The sequence below is a fragment of the Lampetra fluviatilis genome, chromosome 16 (assembly GCF_964198595.1).
Source record: "Lampetra fluviatilis chromosome 16, kcLamFluv1.1, whole genome shotgun sequence".
Lineage (NCBI taxonomy): Eukaryota > Metazoa > Chordata > Hyperoartia > Petromyzontiformes > Petromyzontidae > Lampetra > Lampetra fluviatilis.
In genome coordinates, this window is record NC_136290.1 from 10734077 (window position 1) to 10747740 (window position 13664).

Here is a 13664-nt window from a genome sequence, read left to right on the forward strand (position 1 = left end):
TGTACCGGGCCTTTTGTCGAATTGGGCCTAATGCATGTCTCACCGCTGAGATGTTGGTGAAGACAGCCTCGTCCGGATTGGACCTTTCAAACGCGCACCGTTGGCTCACGCGCACAAAAAAATGTTCACGTTGCATTTTGCTGGCATGCGGGCCTCGTGACATGGTAGGGTAGGGCAAGGGGGTTGTGTTCTCGCTGTTGCCGTTGTCTTTCGTGTCCGAAGACGACGCCGCGGGCGGTGCGACCGAGACATGCAAGGCAGGTCTCTTTCCCACGTTGGTTGCGCTTGTAAAGGGTGACGAGATGGTGGGGGAAGTGGTGGGGAGGGAGGGGGGGCTATAGCTGTTCCATGACCACAAGCTCAGGTCTCTCCCCTCCAAAAATAAATAATTACAACCAGATATTCGTGGCCCAATTTCATAAGTCTTTGCAATATTTTACATACAAAGCTGTCTGTTACCATACAATTTGGATAACGGTGACATTTCGGCAATAAATATCGTACACATTTAACCATTTTCTATTTAAAAACAATGTACTAAAAGTAGGGTAAATCGCGATGTAGTTTGGTGGTTTCCATCTAAGCCACCTATTTAATTTAAGAAGAAAACAAATACTTCCATCAGGTATTTGTCCCAAATAAATATTTGCGAAAGCAGGCGCCTCGTAAACATTGCAATGCCGGGTGCAATCGAGGCCTGGACAAAGTTAGGTGGTTAAGCCAACAGTATAACATACCAGGGCCCCACGTTTCTCTCTCCCTCTCCGTCCAAGTTACCCGCATTGTTTGTCAATTTCGACGCAATCTACTACAAAGGAAACTTAAACACCGCGATCGAACGATAATCCTCGCTTCGCGTAAAAATATGCCCACGTACAATAAGGCTGCACCATCGCTAATATATTTCCACCGGTCTCTGGAGAGGGGATGATTGATGCCCCTGGGCTGAGGGCAGCGGATGATGACAGCCACCCACCGAGCCGCTCTGATTATGGCAGATTTGACGGAGCAATTACTGGTTGGCAAAACACCCCCCCCCCCCCAAAATAATTATCGGGAAGAGTACAGCCCACCCCGACTATCCCCCGACACCCCCCCCCCCGCCCGTTGCCTCGCAATGCCGCATATAATCAAATCAAAATGGGTCACTGCGGATAATTGCACGCAAGGTAAAATAAATTAAACATTACGTATGGGACTTTTCCTCCCCCCCCCCGTCCCCAGTTTGCTCCAGCAAGCCCTTAATGAGGCAACGGTTTGCAAGGAGTCTAGCGGCCAAGATGTTTCGCGGCTCTCCCAACGTGTTAATTCTAGATTTGAAGCTTTCGCGACTGCAAGGATTTATATTCTTAGGTTTTTTCGGTAAAGTCACGTAGGTAAAAAATTAAAATTAATAAAGTAAAATAAAAATAGAATAAAAATCACGACGTTTCGGAGGCAACACAAGCTTCCGTCTTCAGGTGGAAACGTCGTGATTTTTATTTTATTTGTATTTTACTTTTATTAATTTCAATTTTATTTTACCTACGTGACTTTACCGAGAAAACCTAAGAATATCTCCCAACGTGGTTTGGGGGTTGCGCGGCGCGCATGTTGTTCCGTACGAGTTCTGACGTCTCGCTCCCGCGTGTTTTCAGTCTCTTCAGAGTCTGTTCCGCCCGCACACAACCAGTGAGCCAAATGCCATGCAGCGCAAATCCGATAACCTATACCAGGGGTCGGCAACCAAAATAACAAGAAGAGCCATTTCTTTCCAATTCGGTACAAAATTCAGTATTTCAAGAGCCGCAATGCATCTATGTACATACGTACATATCGTCAAGAAGCAGCCCGTAAAGAGCCGCATGCGGCTCCGGAGCCGTAGGTTGCCGACCCCTGACCTACACGGCTGACGTTTCGTTATATATTTTTGTTCACAGGGTTGAGTTTTGGCGATCGGTGTCTTCCTTTGGACCACGGTCGCCACGATATCGTGATATCGTCTTTCACGATATCGTGATATCGTCTTTCACGATATCGTGTAAAGACGATATCGTATTTCACAATCGGCTACACAATCGGCTATAGATTTTACGTCGGGCTGATTTTTCGCGATATAAGTTTCCCGCAATTTTGGATCTGCATAAAAATGTATCGTGTTGTTTTTGTGCATTGCTGTACTAAGTACAAATAAAATATGACAGTACTTAAACGTTCTTCAACTGTAGTTTACTCACCCATACGCCTGCCATAATTAATTCTTACCCTTAGAATTGATGGCGCTTATAATGCATATGCCGTCAGTTACACTTTAAATAAGTAAATTATTAACCAAACTACCTGAGTGATAGCATCATATGATTACCATGCCATTAATTACTGTGAAATAATGTTTCAAATAGCAATTAAATGGATAATTGCTATTTATTCATAAATGTATTATATGAGTTTGCTATTTCGTAACATTTTTGTCAGGAAAAAATTTACATCGGAAAGATAAAATTGGGCAGTGATAATCACGATTTGAAGATATTTTGAAAAACTGACGATAATGTTACCGAGGCCCTCACATCGCAAGATATATCGACGGATTGCCATATCGGAGCAGCGCTACTTTACTTAGATACGCCTCTGAGATAATCGTGAGCTCCCACCGACGACTGTCATTGTGGGCTGTGGGTAACGCACGTTCCAAATACAATTCAATTTCAGGTTCATCCAATGACCTTTATTTAACCAGGTGAGGGCCCGGGGAGTCATTACATCGTTTTCAAAGGCCACATGGGGTGACCGTGGCTGATATTATGAAAGCCGCCGGGATAAACCTGCAAACATTTGAGATCAGTATCGTTGCCATCTTTGCAATGCTCCGCGAAATTTGGTGCGAGCTTTTTTTTTCATGAGGTCAGTGAGGCATTTGGGGAGACCTTCATCCGGCAGTGGATTGATCATGAAACGTATTTATTTTTATCTTATCAAGGAAACCACATATCAAGATTGTGTCAGGGTGGCTCGGAGATCAGAGCACTGGGCCAGGCACTGCTGTGGAGATATTGGGTTTGAATCCGGGCTCTAACTGCTCATGATTATTCTAGATTTGAAGTTTTCGTGACTGCAGGGATCCATACTCTTTGGTTCTTTCGGTAAAGTCACGTAGGTATAAAACATAAAATAAAAAAAACTAACAAAATTCAAATGAAATCACGATCTTTTGATTTAATTTTAATTTATTTTTATTTTGAGTTGGGTGGCACTGCTCTGTGAAATGTCCGAATGGATTCTTTAGTCTCATGACGTGACGCCGATAGAGCAATTCTGCCTCTCTACTGCTGGATGACAGCCTCCCCATGCCTGTCCCTGTCACCGGGGGGTTGGCCTGTGGCCATGCTTATCCACGCTGGTTGGTGCGGGTTGGTGAACGCGGAGGAGCATAGAAGTACGGTCCAGTAAATGGCTTAGCTGCACCGCCCCTCTAGCGCCCAGCGTATTGCGCAGCCCCACAGCCACCGACGACCACTCCGCTTGTGCACGTTGTTCAACCGTGCACACACCACCCACACACCGGGTCTCAACCACGATCTCCCAAACATGGGATGCGATCAGGTGCGTTAAGAAGTGGTGGTTTTTTTTGTTTGTCACAATCGAGCGTTGAAACGTCGTCGTCGTCGTCATCGCCGTCGTCAGCTGCCCGCTCCGTGACTCACCGGTGCACGAGTAATCGTCCACGCGCAGGAACCCGGGCAGGCACTCGCAGTGGAACGAGCCCGCGGTGTTGGTGCATGCGGTGAACTCGTGGCAGTAATGGGCTCCCGCCGCACACTCGTCCACGTCTGCAGGTGCACACACCCGGGGGGGGGGGGGGCGGGGGTGGGGGGCCCACCGTCCAATTAACACCGAGCGCGGACGACCGATAACCGTTCATCAAAGGGGCACTAAATAAATAAATAACTCGACCGCCCTCCCATGCCCCTCCCCCCCCAATCCGCCTCCGTTACGGCATCCTGACCAACGGGGTGGAGCGGGAGACGGCCACTAAACGTGTCGCGGGCTCGTGATGGAGATACGCAAGGAGCTTGTTAAGGGCAATGAAACCGCCTTCGCGTGCACAGGATTTAAAGAGAGAGGAAGAGGACGATGCCTCCCGCGTTCCGTCTCCTCACTCGCTGATGTCTCCACGAGCTGTCCCAAGGCACCGTTGCTGCAATGACGGCGGTGTCGATACAAACACAAAAAAACGTTCACAACTCTCGGCGCTTCCAACGAGGCGAGGGGCAAGTGACTGTCAATCTCTTCGAAAAGTTTTGCGGTTCACGAAATCACAGCTCACGAAATTGCGGACGGCACACCGTTTTAAAGAAGCTGCAGTAAAGTGCCCGAGAAAAAGGCTTGTCTTGGCGATCTCTGTGTGATTTTGATTCTTCTCGCCATAAGAGTGCAGAAATTTCATTTTTTTAAGTCATCATCCTCTTCTTCATGAGGGGAAATCACTTGAAAAAAAAGGATGAGACGATTTTGGGCTCGTGTTTTTTTGCGAACTGCGATCTGAACTAGGCGACCTGAGCTTCTGTTTCTTGCCACGGCCAAACGTATGCAGCAAATTTTAGCTGTACCTCTTCCCACGAGAACTCATTCGTAATGTTCATAGAAAAGATGTCCTAATGTTCCACATTTAGACGTGTGCCATTATTTAATGCACGACAAGTACAGACTTTGCAATAATTTAATGTTCACAGAGGCAGGGATACTTTTCTGTTTGCGTGAAAAAAGACGTGGATTTTTTAAATATTAACACAAGCGTAGTACTTAACAGTCTTAAAAAATGTAAGCCCTCTGAATAAAACGAAACGAGCAATAATGAGGAGAGTCGCTTTGCCGAGTATGGGTAAAAGTGTTTTTTTTTTGGGAATTTCAGCCAACAGATTTTGTGCAGATATAAATTGCTGCCACCCAGTGGAGTTCAGGGTGGGGGTGGGACACGAGGCAATCCGGAGCTCTGTGCTTTGATCTCCAAGCGCAGCAGCTGAAACACTGGGCAAGGTTTCTTAAATCCCCCCACCGGATCTCGAAGGCCAAGCACGGTCGAGCGGCTGATCAGTTAGTACTTGGACAGGTGACCGTCAGAGGTTGCCAGGTGAGGGCATGTGTATCAATTAATCCAATAATTTATACAATTAACGCATCATAGCATCCATTTACCAATGGGAGCCACAGTTGGCTCCCAGGTGTTAACTACATCATCTCGTTTATAGGAGGTTGTGGGTTCGATCCTAACCTTGATGCCTGCTGTATATTTGGAATTTTCATGTTCTCCTCATGTCGTGTGGATTTTTTCCCAGGTGCTCCAGCTTTTCTCTCCACATTTAGAAACATGCATTAAGTATTTGGCTGATGTAAATGTCCACGTGATAAGCCACTTCGTTGAGCTATCATTTGTGGCCAGGTCGCTTTTGAAAAAAAAGTTCATACCTCAGTGGGCTTTGCCTAGTAGGATGGGGATGGTTTAGCACTATTGGTATGCTTTTGGGTGATTTTTTTTGCCTTCCATGTACTTTGCACTCCTATAGTGTGTGTTGTATTGTTTGTTGACGTGGCGTTCTTACCCGCCCCTCCTGGACATCTGTGATCAAAGAGCCTTGTAGCTCATCGGATTCCTCCGGGGTAAATAAATATACATGGCCACACCACAGCTAATCGATGGGCAGGTTGTGTTGGTGGGGTTAAAGTGTAGGCACTTCCGCCCTTTTAAAGACATCTGGGCAGCGTAAAAGAGTAGACCGACAGTGCACCATAAAGTGGCTCTCTTAAGAGCTCCTGCCAGTGGACGTCCGATTGCCAGCAGTGGCATGAGCAAACACTTGCAGGGCTGAACCTTTGCCGTGTCTTCAACGAGCACGCTCCCTGCCAGAACCCTCAGTGAACTGGCACGCCGCTCAAACAATTGCACACGAGAGCGCACGCGCGCACACGCCAAGCATTTTAAATTCACTGCCGAGCTGCAGACTCTTGGCACGTGTGGCGTATCTCCCCCCTCCCCTCGCCGCGTGCGATGCGATGCCGTTTCTCCCAATAGCCCGTGAGAGTTTCAGGGAATGTCCGCGGAGCCGCTGAAGTCTGCAGTCTGTCCGTGCATCGCCAGCACACACGCGATACCAAGAAGATAATGGCTCCCGGCAGGACAAAAGAATACGAAAGCAGATATATTTCCCAGTCTCTCGCTATTTCCGTCCCCTCTCTCTCTTTCTCTCGCCTTTGAAATACAATGAGTCTGGAATGATCAGTCGGCACGTTTGCTTGCGATACATGTGTTGTACTTTGGTCGGGGCTCGTGAAAGCTTTAATTGGATACCCCCTCAAAAAAGTTAACTCACAAATAATATATGTATATTTTTTTACAATTTTCACATTTAAAACAAAGAAAGAAAAATAAACGTCTTGCTCCACCCCGCGGGGATGAACAGACGGAGTCTACCCCTGACCTGGATGATGAATTCACAACCTCCCGACTAAATTTCGATTTAAAGCTTTCGTGACTGCAGGGATTCATCTTCTTGGTTCTTTCGGTAAAGTCACTTCCCTTCTACGTGACTTTACCGAAAGAACCAAGAAGATGAACCTCCCGACTGTGAGCCACCAGCCCTACCGCTGAACCACCAGGCTGGCCTTGGCAATTGTTACACACACGGTATTATATGGATCACCAACTCTATTCAATGCCCCCCAAAGCAATGAAATGCCAGGGGGGTGGAAGAGAGGCTGTGTTGGTGTGTGTGTGTGCACTGATGATGGCATGTTTGGGCAAAGCAGTGGGGGCATTAAACTCTGCAATGCATCGCAGCGTGTGCTTTGAAAACCTCTTTGGCTCGGAGATCCACAAGAGACCATCAATCGTGGGACGCGTTCCTCCGCACAATTCCTTTGTACACCTCACAACCGCTGCGATTCGAGGCCAAACTGATGACACAATACGGTTGGTGTGTGAAAGAAAAAAAACCCAATAGCTGGAACATCAATAGCGGCCTAAGAGTAGCAGAACCCAGCGCTGCCAGCCAGCCGTCTCTGCTGCTGCTCAACAAGGGACCGCTGGGACACTGGCTCTAAAGTTCACGTGGTTTTGATGTCTTGACAAGTGCCTTTCTGTCGACTACCTGTGCGGATCATCGCGAGGCTAACCTAACATGAAGGAATCCCCCGTTTCTACCGAACGGTGTAATTGTGTTAAGTTGGCTTGCATTTTTTGAAGCTCACTACTCTGGGGAGCTATATGCTCCAAAAGCTGTTTGTAACCGCTCGGGTTGAATTTCTCAAATCGGTATTACTGGGAATGCTGCTTGTCTGGCTTGGAGTAGGGTTGAGTCTTTTTATTATTATCATACCCATATATACATATAATGAATGTTTAACAGGTTCATGTTAATGGTGAGGCCATAATAAGATGAGATATATGTGGCACAGCCAAATGAAATCCTGTAACAACATAGCAGACCATTCCGACTAAAATGAAGCACTGGTTAGTGGGGAAAGAGTGCATATATCTCCGCCAGAAGCTGAGAATGTGTTGCATATATCTCCGCCAGAAGCTGAGAATGTGTATCTTGGTAGTCAGAATCAGAAGTTAATTTCCCGAGTACTTTGATGCGATAGAACTGCTCTGGGCATGGGTAAGAGTAGTCGAACTTGTTTTTTTTTGTAAGCACGATGCTATATTTCCAATGAATTGCACACTGAGAATAGATTTAATGTGTAGTGAAACATCCTTAAATTAGAGCATTTGTCATCTATTTTGCATAACGGCCATTGGAAGTGCTTATAAAAACAATGAAAGGCGTAACTGTAGCATGCATAATTTATGTCATTTTGTCCGCTCTGGAAACAAGAGAGCTGAACTCAAATAAGGATTTAAATGAGGCTTCTGTAATCTTTCTCTTTCATGTGTTGTTGGTTGTTGTTGTTGTTGTTTTATTTTTCTCTTCTATTAAAACAGCCACATCCATACAGTTGTAGATTGAAATTCAAATTCAAAAGGCCCTCAGCATGTATCATGAACGAGTGCAACTGGGTGTAAACTTACAGAAGAAAAATGGGCTCTGTGCCTCACTGGCAGATCAACTTATTTACCACCATGCTCAATTCAGTCACAGGAGGCTGCAAATGTGCGTCTCCCAGATAACTGCGTAAAAGCGCGGTCGGCATTCAGTTGAATAATCACGAATTTATTCTTTGTGACCACGCCAGATAGCCTAGTGCATTCTTACGGACTAACCAAACGAACACGGAGTGCTGCGTGTCTGTCACTGCTGCAGGTTGATGAGAAGCCAACCATTTTGTCCGATGCGTTTGAATCATCATCAGCAATGATAAATCCACTGCCGGATGAAAGCCTCAGCAATCAGCCACCACCTCTCACAATCCCCACACTAGCCGCTGCACACGAGCTGATTTCATCACTCCATCTCCCTGGAGGACGCGCTCTCTCTCGGACGCGTTCCATTTCTTGGATGCAACTCCTGATATGATTCTTAACCATCGGTCAACACCTCTTGTGGCGATGTGTTCTGCCCATACCCACTTACACCCTTCACCAACCTGTACTGAACAGCGTGGTGACACGGTCAAACAACCCTCACATGACCGACACACTTAAAGCCATGGGTTTATAGTTCATTTAACAATTGAGGTAATTCTTGCAGTGGCAGACCCTGGGGTATTGCCTATTGGTCCCACAGGATTCTGAATTCCCAGTACTTTCCAATGCATATTGATGACCTGAACCGTGTCTATTTTAACCCAAACTAGGCACACATGTTTGTAGAGCAGCCTATGACCCTATTATTGTTGAAATGTGAGCACAACATTTTTTCTATGGTTCAACTTCCAACGCTGACATTGTATATTTACGCCACACATTATAAATTATCTTAATAAAATTAAATAAAAGCCGACGACGATGGTGACAATTACTATATAACGTTGCTTCTGATGATGATTGCAATGTTGATGATGGACACTGGGGGTGTATCTTCAGTTCGATTCAGAATCGGATCTATTATATTTTTTCAGCAAAATACTAATTGGTTTGGTGATACCGTCTGACTCTTTCCGAACGTCAATGATAACGATGACTGTGGCGGTGTTGTTCTATGCTCCCCAATGTGCACCGAAGCCGACTTTATTGAGGGCGACAATTGGCACATAAAATCGATTGATTGCCACAAACAGAAATTATGAAGAATGATAACGATGACACTGATGATGATGATAATGATGATGTTGATGATGATGATGCTTGTGATGTAGACAATAATGATGCTAATACTGCTAGTGATGACGAATATGATCATGCCAACGTTGAAGACAATGGTGACTATGCAGATTATGATGATGGTTATGGTTGTCAACTCTGAGGTACAAACAACTGGGACATATGAGGAATGAGAACATCTCACTTAACTGGGAGGGCAGAACTACATATAAACATATTCTTAGGTTTTTTCGGTAAAGTCACGTAGGTAAAACATCAAAATTAATAAAAAATAAAATAAAATAAAAATCACGACGTTTCGGATTTTTATTTTATTTTTATTAATTTTGATGTTTTACCTACGTGACTTTACCGAAAAAACCTAAGAATATGAATCCTTGCAGTCACGAAAGCTTCAAATCTAGAATTACATATAAACATATGGTCTTGCGTGGTGCATTATTGCCAAAATTGAAATAAACCTGGACTCTTAAAGTTTTGGGAAGAAGTACAGATTTCCTTAGAACAACAGCTACCTCAACAAGAGGACAATCCTGGGGAAACCAGGAAAAGTGACAACCGTAACGATGGCCCAGATATGAAGAGGGTTGCCACCTCTGTGGTACAAAAAAAACTAGGACATCTCAGGGGAAAAAGTAGATGCAACTTTTCACGTTTAAAGTTCCATGAAAACGTAGAGAATTCCCACGACAACTGCCTCAAAGAGAGGACCATCCTGGGAGGGAGTGGGTGGGAAAACAAAACAATAACCCAGGACAGGTGGCAACCTTAGCCGTGACAGTGGCAGGTGGGCGGCAGGCTTTCACCTTGGCAGTAGGCCTCGTCCTCGCGGATGGGCGTGAACCCCGGACGACAGACGCATGCCGCGCGCGTCAGCAGATTCTGGCACTGCGAGTGATCGCCGCAGATGTGGCCCTCCCCGCAGAAGTCGTGTCCTTTGCACGCAAGAGGAGAGAGGGCCACATTGTCACGGCGTCAACGAAACTTTACGTACGTCGAACGTCTCGCACGCACACTTTGAACTTCTTTCGCACCGCGTGCAGCCGACCGTGTGCTTAGCGGAGGTGCGGGAGGAAAGGAGAACGAACTGAAAGACAAAAATAGGTTTTAAAGAAGTGAGTTTGTCAATCTGGATCATTTAAAAGTTGCATAGCTCAAGTGGATTCCTATTATCGGAACGAAGAGCATTCCAGACGGCCGCAAAGGCACATCGGAATGCACGCAATGCAGTGACCATCTTTATGAATAGTGTTATGATGATTGCATCTATTAATTTAATAATATTAATTCTTAAGGCGCTAAATTAATTGTGTGATGCGTAACTGCTTGTAATTCACGAGGATTCCGTGCACACAATCACAAAGGTGTCACAAACTGAACGAGAGTTGCACTCGTTGAATCCTCCGCCCATGTTGAGGACTCGGTGTCTAGCAGACTATTCAGACTGATTCTAACAGACTATTCAGACTGACTATTCAGACTCAGTCTATCGTGACTATTCACACTGAGCCTAACAGACTATTCAGACTGAGTCTATCAGACTATTCAGACTGACTATTCAGACTCAGTCTATCAGACTATTCACACTGAGTCTATCAGACTATTCAGACCGAGTCTAACAGGCTGTTCAGACTGAGTCTAGCAGGCTATTCAGACTGACTATTCAGACTCAGTCTATCAGACAATTCATACTGAGCCTAACAGACTATTCAGACTGAGTCTATCAGACTATTCAGACTGACTATTCAGACTCAGTCTATCAGACTATTCACACTGAGTCTATCAGACTATTCACACTGAGTCTATCAGACTATTCAGACTGAGTCTAACAGACTGTTCAGACTGAGTCTAGCAGGCTATTCAGACTGAGTCTATCAGACTATTCACACTGAGTCTAACAGACTGTTCAGACTGAGTCTAACAGACTGTTCAGACTGAGTCTAACAGACTATTCAGACTGAGTCTATCAGACTATTCACACTGAGTCTATCAGACTATTCAGACTGAGTCTAACAGACTGTTCAGACTGAGTCTATCAGACTATTCAGACTGAGTCTATCAGACTATTCACACTGAGTCTATCAGACTATTCAGACTGAGTCTAACAGGCTGTTCAGACTGAGTCTAGCAGGCTATTCAGACTGACTATTCAGACTCAGTCTATCAGACTATTCACACTGAGTCTATCAGACTATTCAGACCGAGTCTAACAGGCTGTTCAGACTTAGTCTAGCAGGCTATTCAGACTGACTATTCAGACTCAGTCTATCAGACAATTCATACTGAGCCTAACAGACTATTCAGACTGAGTCTATCAGACTATTCAGACTGACTATTCAGACTCAGTCTATCAGACTATTCACACTGAGTCTATCAGACTATTCACACTGAGTCTATCAGACTATTCAGACTGAGTCTAACAGACTGTTCAGACTGAGTCTAGCAGGCTATTCCCCCGCACCTACGATTAGCACGGTTCGCTACACACGGTGCGAAAGACGTTCAGCATACAGACACACACAGACTGTTTCATCTCATCCACCACCAAGCTCACAACACTCCTCTTTCTGCTTCTTTACTCGCACCGCTCGACTTTTGAATTTCCTCGCATCGTTTCTTTCGCCCAAGTTCTATTAACCTTGCTCAATTCATTTACCCTTTACAGGTGCTGTTTTTTTTTGCTGGTCGCTTGGTAGTTTTTGGCCAATGGGTCTACGCTCAGCAACTATGCTAACACATATATAACGATGGGGAAACTGCAGAAGCATCATACAAATGAGTGAGTAATAACGAGACAAAAAAAGAAATAGCTTCATGAATTTCGATTTAAAGCTTTCGTGACTGCAGGGATTCATCTTCTTGGTTCTTTTGGTAAAGTCACGTATGTTATCATGAACGCTCAGCCGTGACGAATCAGCAAATCGCGACGAAGAGGCGATAACTCTTAAGCGTCTATTACTAAGCAGACAACAATGAAAATAACAACGTTGCTTTCCCATTGTTGTGGTCGTTTTGTTTAGAAACGTTTAAAAAGTCAGGAGCCGATAGTCCTTGAGATATAACGGATCCCTTGGTGCGTAACGCATTCTACATCCTCAAGCACATGCGTGAAAACCGTAATTTGAGAAGTGAATAATCACGCCATTAGCTAGATAATTAGGCTGATTAATCTTTATAGCAAAAAAAAAATTAACTGCATGCGTTGAACAGAGAGGTTTGGGTGTCATTGCCTGCCACATTTTTCCAACGGATATTTAACTTTTATTCCAACCATGTACGCTTCACCACCAGGATTACCGCTGACACTGACCAATAAACCGCGAGGATGAATGTACGTTTAACTTCTTTCGCACCGTACGTAGCGAGCCGTGCTAATGGGAGGTGCGGGGGAAGGACAACAACATGAACATGAATACTCTGGAACATTCGTGTGGCTCATTCGGTGCCAAATGGTTAATATTCGGTGTTATTAAGAAATCACTGGCTGCAGTGGTGCGGCGTGGCTGGAATGGGCCCTTTAAAGCCCTCCATGTAGCCTGGCACCTAGGCTCGTCTGGCCCATGGGCCTCCAGTGCAGTTGTACCCCCTACACATGAAAAGCTGCACATGTGAGTCTCCCTACTCTCCACTCACTCGACAGATGTGTCGCTAACCGACTGACGGCTGTTTCCCACGAACGCACCTAGACACATGACTGCACCACCAATCGACCGTGTAGCGTTGTGGGCGGCGGGGAGATGGAGTGCGGGGGGGGGCACTGTGTGGTCCTGTGCACGAGCCTTACACAGGAGGATAGAGCTAGAGCAGAAAGCACGATACGCAAAAAACAGATCGTGTCGTTGCTCATTCTGTCAAGCATTTAATCTCCGTTAAAAGTTTGTTTAACACTTGACTGTGTCCTGCCCCCCCCCCCCTCTTGAGTTTTTGTATGCCCCCCTCTCCTCCGCCCCCCATTAAACAAGGTCATGTTACAGAATTGCCACCAATGGCCATTTTCTGCAGGGAGTGGTAATGAAGCGATGAAAGGCCATTACTCCCATTTAGCGAGTCACGCTGTGTGTCAAGCATCTGCTTCACAGTCCTCCTCCTCCTCCTCGTCGTTGTGTTCACGCCGCCCGCGGGTTGCTCACCGCGGCACACTTTGCAGCATCTGTCCGGAAGGTCTATTTGTTGCTCGGCGATGCAGGACAGAGTGGGACAAGGACCTTCGTCAGCCAAAACCATCAACCCGTCCTGCGCGCGAGACGAGAGAGAGAGAGCAGAGGGCGCTTAATGAGACGCGCGTTCACGCGAAACGGAGCCGTTATTTACGAGCAGGCGAGAGAGGGCCCCACTGAGGCCACAACTTTTCCAAGGGATGTCTGGATTTCGCAAAAGCGAATAGAAAGGTGATTTTGTTTTTTGGAGGGGAGGGGGGTGGTTAAAA

The 13664-nt window shown here is 45.8% G+C and overlaps 1 protein-coding gene across 1 annotated transcript in view; it reads right to left on the reverse strand.

The window, feature by feature from the left end:
• NELL1 (neural EGFL like 1) overlaps positions 1-13664 on the reverse strand; it is a 114110-nt gene that overhangs the window by 33529 nt on the left and 66917 nt on the right. Inside the window, exons 11-13 of the mRNA XM_078863702.1 lie at positions 13369-13471; positions 10045-10173; positions 3684-3809 (exon numbers count right to left, since the gene is read on the reverse strand). Of these exons, the coding sequence (XP_078719828.1) occupies positions 3684-3809; positions 10045-10173; positions 13369-13471 (358 nt within the window). The remainder of the gene's footprint in view (positions 1-3683; positions 3810-10044; positions 10174-13368; positions 13472-13664) is intronic.